This window comes from Tachysurus vachellii, chromosome 13 (genome assembly GCF_030014155.1).
Source record: "Tachysurus vachellii isolate PV-2020 chromosome 13, HZAU_Pvac_v1, whole genome shotgun sequence".
Taxonomy (NCBI): domain Eukaryota; kingdom Metazoa; phylum Chordata; class Actinopteri; order Siluriformes; family Bagridae; genus Tachysurus; species Tachysurus vachellii.
In genome coordinates, this window is record NC_083472.1 from 1565001 (window position 1) to 1580000 (window position 15000).

The 15000-nt window shown below is 42.5% G+C and overlaps 1 protein-coding gene across 2 annotated transcripts in view; it reads right to left on the bottom strand.

The window, feature by feature from the left end:
- Positions 1-7364: 7364 nt before the first annotated feature.
- The window catches only part of ca5a (carbonic anhydrase Va), a 16099-nt gene continuing 8463 nt past the window's right edge, over positions 7365-15000 (bottom strand). For both annotated transcript variants that reach the window (XM_060884547.1, XM_060884548.1), the window contains exons 6-7: positions 13513-13671; positions 7365-11917 (exon numbers count right to left, since the gene is read on the bottom strand). In XM_060884547.1, coding sequence (XP_060740530.1) covers positions 11786-11917; positions 13513-13671 — 291 coding nt within the window. In that variant the 3' untranslated portion in view covers positions 7365-11785. The remainder of the gene's footprint in view (positions 11918-13512; positions 13672-15000) is intronic.

Consider the following 15000-nt stretch of genomic DNA (forward strand, 5'->3'; position numbering starts at 1 on the left):
AGTTCGGGTAAGCGGTAGAAGATGAGAGAGAGAGAATTAACAAATGAGGCCCATTGTTCGGACCATAATCATCATAAACAAGCAATTTTATGTCCATTTATTTGTTACATAAAGTCCAATTATGGAGATACACAGTGTTCTCTTTTACCTCAGAAGTTAAATGTACAGCATTTGGCAGATGCCTTTATCCCGAGTGACGTACAAAAGTCTCTATCATTAAATATATTAACTCTGGTTAACTAGGCTACAGACTTAAGATACCTCACTGTTCAAAGATTTTTAAAAATACAACAAACATGGGAATAAAGTGCTAGTTGAAGTGTTTCATGAATTAGTAGGTTTTCACTCGTCGTTTGAAGATATCAAGTGACTCAGCTGTCTGGACATCTAGAGGAAGTTCATCCCACCACCTCAGTGCAGGACAGAAAAGAATCTTGTAGTAAACTTACCTCTTACCCTGAGAGATGGTGGGACCAGTGGAGCTGTGATGTAGATCTGAGGGTGTGAGGTGCAGTGTGAGGAGTGATGAGGGCTTTGGGGTAAGTGTTTAAACCTGATGTGTTCAGCTACAGGAGCCAGTGGAGGAACACAGCAGTGTGGTGGTGTGGAGAACTTAGGCAGGTTGAAGACAAGTCACACAGCTGCATTATGGATCATTTACAGAGGATGAGTTGTGTTCATATGTAGACCTGACAGAGAGAGCTGCAGTAGTCTAGTGTTGACATGACAAGAGACTGAACAAGTACCTGAGCAGCCTGTGTGGGGAAAAATGCTCGGGGGTTTCCTCCGGGTACTCCGGTTTCCTCCCCCGGTCGAAACCGGAGTACCCGGAGGAAACCCCCGAGGCACGGGGAGAACATGCAAACTCCACACTCACAAGGCGGAGGCGGGAATGGAACCCCCAACCCTGGAGGTGTGAGGCGAACGTGCTAACCACTAAGCCAATGTGCCCCCAGGAAATGATTTAGTTTCATTTAATTTCTAATACACTGCTCTGTCAAATCTCCGTGTTTAAAAAAACAAATTTTCGAATTCTTTATCCCTTCTGGGAACGTTAAAGATATAAACAAAATGAGAAAATTCATTTCCTGAGCTCAGGTAAAAGTGTGACGGCATCCGAGTCACACTGACTCTGAAGGTCTCGGAGATATTGGACTGGAAAAAGTCAATAGTGTGGATCCACCTGCTGCGTTCAGCAATTCACTACACTGCAGGGGGGAATACTGCTGTGTGTGTGTGTGTGTGTGTGTGTGTGTGTGTGTGTGTGTGTGTTTCTACTCACGAAGCTTCAGTTCTGTTGTGCTTTCATTTTACTGACACATTCAAAATAAATATAGAAATCACAAGAAGGCTAAAGTACACATCTCCACTTTCATTCTGTTATTCACCTGAATATCTGCTCTATTTATTCACTGCTAAATTCCCACCATCCCGTTTCACACACACACACACACACACACACACACACACACATCTCTGGTGAACATTACACTCCTTATATAATGCCAAATTTTATTTTTTGTTCTTCATTTACGTGATTTATTCATGATCCAAAAACAGTAGTTATAATACATAAAAATGCAATTTAAGATACTCATTCATCTTCTACCGCTTATCCGAACTACCTCGGGTCACGGGGAGCCTGTGCCTATCTCAAGTGTCATCGGGCATCAAGGCAGGATACACCCTGGACGGAGTGCCAACCCATCACAGGGCACACACACACTCTCATTCACTCACACAATCACACACTACGGACAATTTTCCAGAGATGCCAATCAACCTACCATGCATGTCTTTGGACCGGGGGAGGAAACCGGAGTACCCGGAGGAAACCCCCGAGGCACGGGGAGAACATGCAAACTCCACACACACAAGGTGGAGGTGGGAATCGAACCCCCAACCCTGGGGGTGTGAGGCGAACGTGCTAACCACTAAGCCACCGTGCCCCCCGATTTAAGACACAACGTTTATTATTTATACTTTAGTTAGTTGAAGTAGTTAAACTGGGAAATGGCTGTGGATTTTCTTTCTATCAGTACAGTTATAACATACCAAAAAGTCTCAGGAGATTACAAACATCAGACAAACAGGGTGATATTTTACTGTTAATGTTCCAGAGCAGAAGGTAGAAAACGGAACAGGGGAAATGCACGAGCTTCGTCTTTCCTCTGGCTGCTGATTATCAGCGTGGATACGATTGAAGTTTTGAACAAGTTTATAACCGACTCACAGGAACACGTCGTTCACGCAACAAATGCTAGGCTTCGCTCCTGAGTTTGTGTAAACGTCTTGACTCACGCCAACCTCTTCTTCACGTCGCCGTCGACGATCACGTTCCAGTGAGTTTCGAACTTGACTTTAAATCACTTGATTATTTCAGTTACACTTGAATTTTTGCACAAGTCAGTTCGTACAAAGCGATGCAAACATTAACACAAATAAAACTAGAGTCGATGATGAAAAAAGTAATGACACCCCATGAAAGCAGGACCATTTATTTATTTATTTATTTATTTCCAAGTGGCATCGGTGTCTGTTTATCAGAACATTTGTGGAAAATAGTCAGCAATAACATTAATACACAACTTTGCTAAATAACCGACGATTAAGGACAGAGACAAATGTTAGCAACATAAAGTAGCGGAATTAGATGAAGTAGGACATTTGGAAATAGTTATTGCTGTGGATTTTCTCTAACAATAAATGAGCACTATATGTGGATTAATCTGTACTGAAGGCTCAGATGTGCGATGGTCAGGAGGTCCACAGACGCTGGGCTGTAAAGGAGACGCTGTAGGAGATCCCAGCATCTCAACATAGTAGGCTTGTCCTCTCATCAAAGTGCAGACACCTCCTGACCATTATTATTTATCCCAACTCCAAACATTATAATAATTCTTTTTTTCCACTGCTGCTCTTCACAGCTTTCATCATCTTCGTCATTTTAAACCTGAATTTTGACCTTCGGACCCTCAGTAGGTGCCAAGAAGAAACGCATTTCATTGTGGGATGGAAAATTGTCGGGTTTTATTATTTATTTCTGGTTGTTTGTAAATTAAATATTACTCACATAGTAGAGTTTTCTTTATTGACGACAGATTCGCACATATATCTCATTTATGTTCCTAATATTTATGCCTTGCTTTTCTGGTGTGTGTCGAGATTTTATCACCCGACATTTCGAGGCTTTCTCAGCTCCAGAACACGCTGCAGGGGGTCGTCGAGGAACACAATCAGGACAACTAAAGAAAAAAAAAGGCTTTTCACTGCAAGCGAACAGAGCAAGAATATCTGGACGGATATTCTGGGAAAGCCTTGGGTTCCTGTTTGTAAAAGCTGTATAGGCTTTCTTCAGAAATCCAGCAGTCCAACAGTGGAACACAAGTGAAAATAGGGAAAGGATTTGTGTATTAAACACATGCTTCGTGTGCTGGTCTGAGAGCACGGGACACGGCAGACACACAGGGACCTTCTCTACACAATAAAGTCCATCTCCTGACCCTCCGTCCTTCCTTTGAGACAGTCCTCTGCTGCTCAGTGTCTGGGGTTGTCACTGGTCTTCTCATGGACAGAACAGGACACGAGTAACCCTGGTGTCTAAAAGTGGGTTAAAGTAGAAGTTTATGACTCCATGTCTTGCACGTTAAACACGTTTCTGTTGTTCACTTTTGACCACAATGCACTAATTCACTAGTTTTACTAAATACTCTTAATTATCCAACAAACCCTTAAAGAACCATTTTAAGAAGATCCAAAATTTATGCATTAATGAGGAGCACGATTCATACTGTACGATACACCAACCCTTTCTCCTGTATGTATTAACTGAGAACTTAATGCTTAATTATGTAACGAACGGGGGGGGTCACGGTGGCTTAGTGGTTAACACGTTCGCCTCACACCTCCAGGGTTGGGGGTTCGATTCCCACCTCTGCCTTGTGTGTGTGGAGTTTGCATGTTCTCCCCGTGCCTCAGGGGTTTCCTCCGGGTACTCCGGTTTCCTCCCCCGGTCCAAAGACATGCATGGTAGGTTGATTGGCATCTCTGGAAAATTTTCCGTAGTGTGTGAGTGTATGAGTGAATGAGAGTGTGTGTGTGTGTGCCCTGCGATGGGTTGGCACTCCGTCCAGGGTGTATCCTGCCTTGATGCCCGATGACGCCTGAGATAGGCACAGGCTCCCCGTGACCCGAGGTAGTTCGGATAAGCGGTAGAAGATGAATGAGTGAGTGAGTATGTAACAAACCCATAAAGAACCCTTGAGCCCTTTTTTCTGAGAGTCTGCATGTTAACGGAGCCATTTCTGAAAGCTACGATCCTTAATTTATTTGGTGAACCCTTAAAGAACCCACTAAATACGCTTATTTCTATGGATTAAGCAAGAAAACCTTTTGGACGTACCTTTTAGAAACCCTTGTAGTACCTTCGTTTCTGGAAACCCTCGGCTAAGAGCCTGTAGTTTTCCAACAAACCCTCGGCTAAGAGCCTGTAGTTTTCCAACAAACCCTCGAACCAGCCGTGAAACCCCCATATTTCTATAAGTGTATTTATTAGGTGAGAATCATTTTATAGAATAACAATCAGTTATACAATGAACCCTTAAAAAGTGCACTGAGTACATTTTTTTCCTTACTTTGCTGCTCGAAGTTTTAAAAAGAAGTCATTCTGAGCTCCAACTTCCCACTTCCAAAGTAAATCGAATGCAGTCTTGTTTGCTGAGACTCGTTAGCACCCCTGTAAAGACTGGAACCTTCCGTTCCTCCGTGTTTCCAGTTCAAACGCTCAATGAGACGAAGTCGTCCTTTTTCGCTGCTGACACGACATCAAGGCCCCGTTATTCTGCTGTTTTGCTAAATTGAATTTGAAAGTAGAAATTGACCTTTTTACACACACAACCTTTTCCACAAGTTGTATTACATCAACTCAGATTTTGAGCTTATTTTGTCAGCTTCTGGGTTAAAAGTCATCTAGAACTGATGAGCATGAAGTAACAGGACCTGTTTTTTTTTTTACTGTTCAGGAATGAAAATGAATCTATTATAAATAAACTTGACTTTGTCCACCAATCTTTGTATTAAACACGGTCCCGAAACGCAGCTCGTCTTTTCCAGTTTATTCCGTCTCGGTTTGTTAGTTATGCAAACATGGTGCTAAAAAAAACATCAGACGCTGGAATTCTGGAACGAGATCTCGACTCAACACAAGTCTTTCATTTGCTTTTTTTCTGTAGGCTTCAAAGAACGTGTTCTAGCACACAATGATGGGAAACCCGTGTGTTTGTAACCTCCCTCAGCCAAACACAACAAACACAGAACATTTGCTTTTTTGAAGCAGGTTGAGAATAAACTCCAAACCCTCCACACCCACTACCCCGTGTGCTTCATCTTCCTCTCGAGTACCGTCTAGGTACGACTTCTGCAGTTCTTTCATCGTTCCATCATGGACTAACAATGCGGCACAAGTGTCATTGTGGGATTTCCTTTTTTAAACAATCAGAACAAATCGTGAGTGAGCAAGAAAGAGACTGTTGTGAGGAAGAGAGCCGTAATTGAACGCACAAATTACTCGTTTCTCCTTAATTGAACTGATTCACACCTTCCTGAGTCACGACAGAATAAGGAACCGTAAAAAAAAGACGGCTGTATTTTGTATGTTTGTGTGCTGATTTGAAAATATTGCAGAGTAACATGGAATTTATAAACTGCTCCAATAATAATGCAGGAAACACTGTGATGTATCGTAGTTTAGCGTCACCAATTTAGCGCCGTATTGCTAATTTGTCAGTTCTATGCTTTGACATGAACATAAAAATGTATAGTTAAAAAATAAAATGTTAGTCAGTCAGTTCACCACCAGACCTCTGTTCTTCAGGTCAGATGATACACCGAGGAACCTCTGAGGAACCTAAAAAAATTTGTTTCCATCATCATTCACCACAAACGCAAAGATTATTCAAAATGAATTTAAGGTAATGAGGAGTTATTTGTTCTCTCCATTGTCACGTTTATTTACATTTCTTCTATAAGTGGATTTTTATGAGCTTCATATCAACACACTGATTCTGAGATTTTATCAAAGATTTCTTACACTGATAGAACTCTGCATCTTCGTTCACGGTGGCGTTAAATACACAATAAAAAAACCCGCTTGTGGAGTTTCTTATTGCCGAGAACAAATTCACTCACAAAAAGTGAATCTCTGTCATGCGTGAATGATTTGCTGATAAAACGCCGACCTGCTGAAAGAGAATGGCTGAAATCACAGTTATGATCTTTATGGACGGTTACAAACACTGACTTGCTAAATGTAAGAGCAATGGGTTTTTATCACAAAAAAAAAAACTTCACCTACTCAAACACAAAATGCTAACACGAGGGCTGAATCTTAGTCATGATCAAACAACTCACTGATTCAAATGATAACTTGTTAGAGGAGAAAATCCTGGTTATGACTCACTGATTCAAACACTCACGTTACATGTTTAATGTAAAAGAAGGGACTCTTGGTTGTAACCAAATGACTCACTGATTCAAATGATCACTTGTTAGGAACAAATCCTGGTTATGACTAAATGACTCACTGATTCAAACACTCACGTTACATGTTTAATGTAAAAGAAGGGACTCTTGGTTGTAACCAAATGACTCACTGATTCAAATGATCACTTGTTAGGAACAAATCCTGGTTAAGACTAAATGACTCACTGATTCAAACACTCACGTTACATGTTGAATGTAAAAGAAGGGACTCTTGGTTGTAACCAAATGACTCACTGATTCAAATGATCACTTGTTAGGAACAAATCCTGGTTATGACTAAATGACTCACTGATTCAAACACTCACGTTACATGTTGAATGTAAAAGAAGGGACTCTTGGTTGTAACCAAATGACTCACTGATTCAAATGCTCACTTGTTAATAGTAAATCCTGGTTATGAATAAATGACTCACTGATTCAAACACTCAACTTACATGTTGAATGTAAGAAGAGTGAATCCTGGTCATGACCAAATGATTCACTGATTCACAAACATATATCAAGGCTAATTGCTGTTTGAAGTCTCTGTCAGTCAGAGCCACTGATCAGTTTTTACATTTCTTTTTAGAATAAATCTAAAAATTCCATATGAGAGCGTAAATGCATTTCTTTTTAACTCTCCATCATAAATCACCAAAGATTTCCACAGCTGTCCTTATTTTTACCAACAAAAGCACTGTTTTGTTCTCGGACAGGTTTAACGAGAGCACACACACACACACACACACACACACACACACACTTAATAAAATCAGCCTGTTGTTTAATGCTGTATAAATCACAGCAGTCTGGATTCAGCAGGAAACATGACGAGGAGACAGAGCTGGAGTTGTTTAGATTTTATTTCATCCTTTTCATCAAAGAATCTTTACTACACTGCATTTTCTGGACCGCATGAACGAGCGTTTGTAGCGTAGACGTCTGGGGTGCGTATGTTTATAGAGAAAACTCTTTACAGAGAGACCCGGCGTGGCTGGATCACACCCGGTCAGCACCTGCTACAACAAAGCATGCTGGGAACAGGTCATTTAGATCGCCAGGGAAACCTCAGGGGAAAAAAAAGCCCACTTTAGATTCCAGAGGAGCGGGAGAGCAGGAAGGACGTCCCACAGCAAAAAACACACATCTCGAACATTTACAGTCCTGTTAAACACTACGAAACTTTACACACTGTACGATACATAAGGATTAGAATAAAAACATTGTGCGTGATTATTTTCAAACAGACATGATGAAATGACAGTAAGACAGAAATTGACCGGTGAAAATGTCATGAAATAGGGATTGCGATCGTGCCGACGTCCAAGAGCTACGTTTTCTGCTTTTTTTTTTTATATTTCCAACAAAGTCAGCTAACATGTAATCATGATATTTATTGCGTCTGTTGAAATAGAATTCTCTGTAGTGGCATCTTGTGATCCTAACACTCGGGTTGTTGTTCGATTGCGTTTAGACGTTTGACGGGACTGGAAGGCCGACGAGAATGCACCAGATAGAATACAAGTCTTTATAATTTATTATATAATGATGATTAAAACCAGGCCAAGAAGATTATACACACAAATGTGAAGAGTTTGGAATTAACGGAATTGGAATCGACTGGAAAATTTCCCCAGATTTAAACATGTATCTGATCGGTGCATTCCTATTGGTGCGTAAAAACACAAACAGCAGTTAAATTACAAATTCGATTGACTCGTTAAAATACTGAACCCAAAGTTTTGTGCATGTCAGATACTGCTCGATGCAATCGAAAGTATTTTACACGCTTCGGTAACGTTGTTCCACGTCGATACAAAATTAAAATGCAGGAAACCCACGCAGGGTTGCCAGATCTGTCGGGTTTTTATACGCTAATTATTTGCGATTATAAACCAAGCAATCCTGTAGTGTAGACCGGTCACCAAACAAATAATAGTGGATTGCTTCAACCTGGCAATCGGTCAAATCGTTAATATTAAATCACAAAGGAAAAAGACAAAAATCATATCATCAAGACAGGAAATACACTTTGTGTTGCTACAGGACAGGTGGTGTGTTGCTCAGCCCCAGCTTTCTAATCTGGTTAGTGAGGCTGAAACTGGGCCCCAGACACACACACACACACACACACACACACACACACACACACACACACACACACACACACACACACACACACACACACACACCAGCTGGCCTTTTCAGGCTGGAGGCCACCACAGAGGAAGGGTTTGTACAGAAACGCTGTTATTCAGCCACAAAGCAGGATGGCGTCCAGACCGAAACAAAGACGACTCGGAGCAGGAGAGCTGATGTTGGATCAGAGCATTCACTCATGATTATAGCACAAAAAAAACTGTTTAGAGGTCAGGATTTTCTCTGAGCATGACTTCTTTGTCGTTGTGGTACAAACCACTTCCCGCTCAAGCAGCACAGAGTTCCTACGTTTCTCACACGAGTTTCCTCAGATAAAAGCTTTTAAAAAGCAGCATTTGAAGTGTTTAACTTGCTTGTGTCACATTTCCACTAATCATGTCTGTTCCTGTAGATCCACATTCTAGACAGTTTAGAAAGAATTTGCTTGGGTTTGGTTGGAGAGATGAAGCAATCACCCATCTGTGAGTTTACACTACAGGAACCTCAGCCAAAAATGGTCTCGACTTAAATGTATTTTTTTTAAATAATAATATTACTTTATATATTAAAGTAGTGTACATGGTGCATATACTTTTGTGTATCCGGCATAGTTTGTGATTTTCCTGCTCCTAGACTCATAACATACAGAACCTGCATCGCTCTCCTTGAGCTCCGACGCCATCTTGTGGTCAGTTATAAGTATAATAATAAAAAAAATGAACCATACAGCATCAGCATCCTTCATGCTTTAACAAGAATGAAGAACAGATTTTTGGCAGTGGGACAATGAAACAGTGTGGGAGCACAAAGCTGAAGGCACGGCGGTTTTCCAAACTCTGCTGCATACGGAATAAAATCTGAACCAGAAACGCTTCGACGTGCTAAAACTACATCGTGTACAGAAAGTTTATAAACTATAGATTTTTACAGCATATATTATTTGTATGATATAAATAACACATGCAGGAAGCAGAAAAAAATACCAAAAAAAACATACAACAATATGAGTAAATCAGTCACAAAGAGGCTGGGATGCTATTACTGTATTCTGTGGATAATAAGTGACGCCTAATTTTTATTAGAAATAAATCTGTCTATCTGTCTAAAGACACTGGCGTGATTCTGGGGCACACGAGGTCACTTTAATGCAATTTACCACATGTACTGCATGTAACAACAAACCCATGTAATTATATTATATTTATTTTACTAGAAACGTATGTATTTTAATACTATATTTGCATTAGGAATGTTTTTAACTTTAACAATACATCTTAAGCTCAAATATACATCATTTGTCCGTGTTTGCTGATTTCTTTTTCCGGTTTTATGTTAAATAAATAAATTAGTTTACATTCATTCATTCATTCATTCATTCATCTTCTACCGCTTATCTGAACTACCTCAGGTCACGGGGAGCCTGTGCCTATCTCAGGCGTCATCGGGCATCAAGGCAGGATACACCCTGTGCCAACCCATCACAGGGCACACACACACACACTCTCATTCACTCACACAATCACACACTATGGACAATTTTTCAGAGATGCCAATCAACCTACCATGCATGTCTTTGGACCGGGGAGGAAACCGGAGTACCCGGAGGAAACCCCCGAGACACGGGGAGAACATGCAAACTCCACACACACAAGGTGGAGGCGGGAATCGAACCCCCAAACCCTGGAGGTGTGAGGAGAACGTGCTAACCACTAAGCCACCGTGACCCCTAAATTCGAGAAACCTAAATATATTATTGCTTATTAATATTAATTATTAATATATATTGTTGCTAATTGGCTTTATAACGCTAACGGTTTTTTTTTTACGGCACTGATTTATAGCTTTAGAAACCTAATTGCTAGCAGGTCAGATTAAATCTAAACCAGGTATAATAATAAATATTTCTTAATATTTTCTAAACTATATATGAAGTATAAGGTGCACTGTCTGTACTGTCCCAATATTTATCTATTAATAAACAAACAAAACAAAACAAAAAAATCAATCATTCACAGCACCACGAAATGTATAGGATACGTTATTTAAGCGTTTCCGGTATTTTTCCTACATCCTGCATGTGAATCCGCTATGTAATAAACTCAGCTATTTACTCCCAATCATCAGTTGGTCAGAAAGATAAAGTTAAATCGCTGTCACTCGCTAGCAGTAAATCGTTAAAGGAAATGTGCAGTTTGAGGTTTAAATCGAGTTCATGTCACGGACAGTAAACACGAAGCACAGGGTCGGTTATTACATACACTTGTGTGAGAAAAGAAGAGCGCCGAGAAGATCGTGATCGTTTCTCTACTGAATGAAGAGGCTTTAGGAGATAAACTAATCTCTAAAATATTTGGAAGTCTTCCGATGTCGTCAGAAAGGTCAGAAGTGCCAAACATGTGTTTAACTTCCAGGGCACAAAGTTAAATTCACTTACGTGTAACATTTCTACAGTCGCTATAGATCTACAGTAAGGCACGAGATCTGGGGTTCGATGAAATAAAGCCACCAAAATATCCTGAACTTGTGACACACACACACACACACACACACACACACACACACACACACACACACACACACACACACACACACACACACACACACACACACGGTCCAACTGTTTTACATGAACTCTAAAATGAGAAAAATCTAACATTAATCTAATACGTTCATTAGAAAACTTCTCGTTTTATCAAATTACTGTGAATTTTGTGCGTTTTAAGCTGATTTAGTTGAAAAAGCAGAAAATTGTTACGTTAATCATGTAACAGCGAATTAAATACGTTTAGGGCTCAAAACCGTTTGACTGGCAGTGTAACGTACATCACCGTATCATGCGTATATGTTCAAGAAATAAATTTCACCTCCAGAAAAAAATATGAAAGTAGAGAACGGTGTTAAAATGGTGTGAAAACACTTTGATCGTAAGCTGCAGCTCTAGAAAGATCCTGTGTGCATTTTGTTATTCACTTTTTCATTAACAGACCTGTATTATGGGACTCAGACCTTTTGGACCTGACTCGGGTTCCTGGTCGTAAACAGGGCTAAAAAGACTAAAAGATGATTCCATTAGATCTTCATAAGGTCTTCACAAGGTGAAGGTTTAGGAGTGAAGGGGTGAAATATTCTAGAGGAACGGGGTGAAGGACGAACGAATGGTTCGGCCCTTTAGAGGCTGCTGGACCCGGAAGTTGTTCACCATGCTCTTCTGAACCTCCTCCTCTGCTGAGGTGAACAGGAGACTCCTGAACACGGCCAACTGAGTGAGAGAGAGAGAGAGAGAGAGAGAGAGAGAGAGAGACATGTGTGAGAGCTTTATGTGAGATGCTTATTTGAATGTTACATATTTGCAGAAACACCTAAACATTAGCAAATTGTTTTCGAAGAAAGTAAAAAATACACAAGTCAAAATAACTAATAACACTGCTGAAGAAGTGAAGAGAGAAGTGAGAGAGTGACGTATCTCAGACCATGGAATAGACTGAGATACTTCACTCTCACACTCACTGTCTCTCTCTCATACACACACTCACACACTCACTCTCTCTCACTCACTCTCCCTCACTCACTCTCTCTCTCACTCTCTCTCTCTCACTCACTCTCCCTCACTCACTCTCCCTCACTCACTCTCCCTCACTCACTCTCCCTCACTCACTCTCCCTCTCTCTCACTCACTCACTCTCCCTCACTCTCACTCACTCACTCTCCCTCACTCTCCCTCACTCTCACTCACTCTCACTCACTCACTCTCACACACACACTCTCACACACACACTCTCACACACACACTCTCACACACACACTCTCACACACACACTCTCACACACACACTCTCACACACACACTCTCACACACACACTCTCACACACACACTCTCACACACACACTCTCACACACACACTCTCACACACACACTCACACACACACTCTCACACACACACTCTCACACACACACTCTCACACACACACTCTCACACACACACTCTCACACACACACTGTAACACACACACTGTAACACACACACTCTCACACACACACTCTCACACACACACTCTCACACACACACTCTCACACACACTCTCACACACACACTCTCACACACACACTCTCACACACACACTCTCACACACACTCTCACACACACACTCTCTCACTCACACTCAGTCACTCACACTCAGTCACTCACACTCAGTCACTCACACTCAGTCACTCACACACACACACACTCTCCCCCCTTTGTTAAAAAAGGTGAAAAGTGTAAGGAGAGGATTTACCCATCATTGTGAATAAAGGCAGTAATTACACTGTGTTTTGTCCATTGCCTTTTTTTTGTCTTAGCAGTTTGGTCCAGTTTAAACTTGTTAATTTCCACCTTAAACTCATCACAGAAACATGTTCGTCTATGGAAAAGAAAATGAACAGAAAATGTCCTTCCTGCTTTATTGGACAAAAAGCAAGATCCATTGTAATATATTTATGATATATTTAATCTATGATCTATAGATAAATTTTTTTTTTGGAAATATCATAAGACATTATGGGTTGATCAGAAAAAAGGCAGAAAACTAAGAAAAATAAATGAGGTGTGTTTTATTGATTTAAAGCTGGATCATCTGGAAAAATACTGCAAGTTGTGGGGAAAACAAACAAACCCAGAAAAACTGGACCTTACAAATCAAGAGGCAATTTACACATGCAGAATAATTACACAGCAACCGTTTAATTACCAGTCAGTACACAAGACCTGGAATTAAGATTTTTAATTATAGTATTGATATTTAGAGCTCAGCCCACACTTAACTTCGCTTTCGAGAATTCAAGCTCTTAAAGTTTGTCCCAGTCTCTGGTCGTACCTGATCGTGGCTCACTTCAATGGGCTGCTTCATGATGATCCAGGTGACGGCCTCGGTCAGAGGGGGCGTCGTCAGAGACCCGGGATATGTCCAATACTCGTTCATGGTCTCGGGCAGGAGGCAGGATGGGTCAAATTTATTGAATTCTACTACACTGTCCTGTGTAATGAGGGGAGAAGTAGTAAGGAAAAAGACAACAGACAATACTAAAGAAAGACACAAGACACAAGAAGATGTCTGCTGCTAGTTAAACCATGGTGGGAGTGGGTTCAGTATTCCCAACTCCATCTCCACTGAACCCCAGGGATCGAGCCCCAGGGACCGAGCCCCAGGGACCGAGCCTCAGGGACTCAACCCCAGGGACCGAGCCTCAGGGACCGAGCCTCAGGGACTCAACCCCAGTGACTGAACCCTAGGGACTGAGGCCCAGGGACTCAACCCTAGGGACTCAACCCCAGAGACCGAGCTCCAGGGACCGAACCCCAGGGACCGAACCCTAGGGACTCAACCCCAGGGACCGAACCCTAGGGACTCAACCCTAGGGACTCAACCCCAGGGACTGAGCTCTACGGACTGAGCCCCAGGGACTCAACCCCAGGGACTGAACCCTAGGGACTGAGGCCCAGGGACTCAACCCCAGAGACCGAGCTCCAGGGACCGAACCCCAGGGACCGAACCCTAGGGACTCAACCCCAGGGACCGAACCCTAGGGACTCAACCCTAGGGACTCAAACCCAGGGACTGAGCTCTACGGACTAAGCCCCAGGGACTCAACCCCAGGGACTGAGCCCCAGGGACTGAACCCCAGGGACTGAGGCCCAGGGACTCAACCCTAGGGACTGAGCTCTACGGACTGAGCCCCAGGGACTCAACCCCAGGGACTCAACCCCAGGGACTGAGCCCCAGGGACTGAACCCCAGGGACTGAGCCCCAGGGACTGAACCCCAGGGACCGAGCCCCAGGGACCGAGCCCCAGGGACCGAGCCCCAGGGACCGAGCCCCAGGGACCGAGCCCCAGGGACCGAGCCTCAGGGACCGAACCCCAGGGACTGAACCCTAGGGACTGAGGCCCAGGGACTCAACCCCAGAGACCGAACCCCAGAGACCGAACCCCAGGGACTGAACCCTAGGGACTCAACCCCAGGGACTCAACCCCAGGGACCGAGCTCTACGGACTGAGCCCCAGGGACTGAGCCCCAGGGACTGAGCCCCAGGGACTGAACCCCAGGGACTGAACCCTAGGGACTGAGCCCCAGGGACTGAGCCCCAGGGACTGAACCCCAGGGACTGAACCCCAGGGACTGAACCCCAGGGACTGAGCGTAACCTAGAGTAGCCTAACTTGGCTCTGCCCCTTTCTGAATAGTCTCATCCATTTACAATGCTTTTGAATCAGTATTTGATTTAAAATTTATATTTACAGCATTTAGCAGACGCCCGTATCCAGAGAGACTTACATTTTTATTTCATTTTATGCAACTAAGCAATT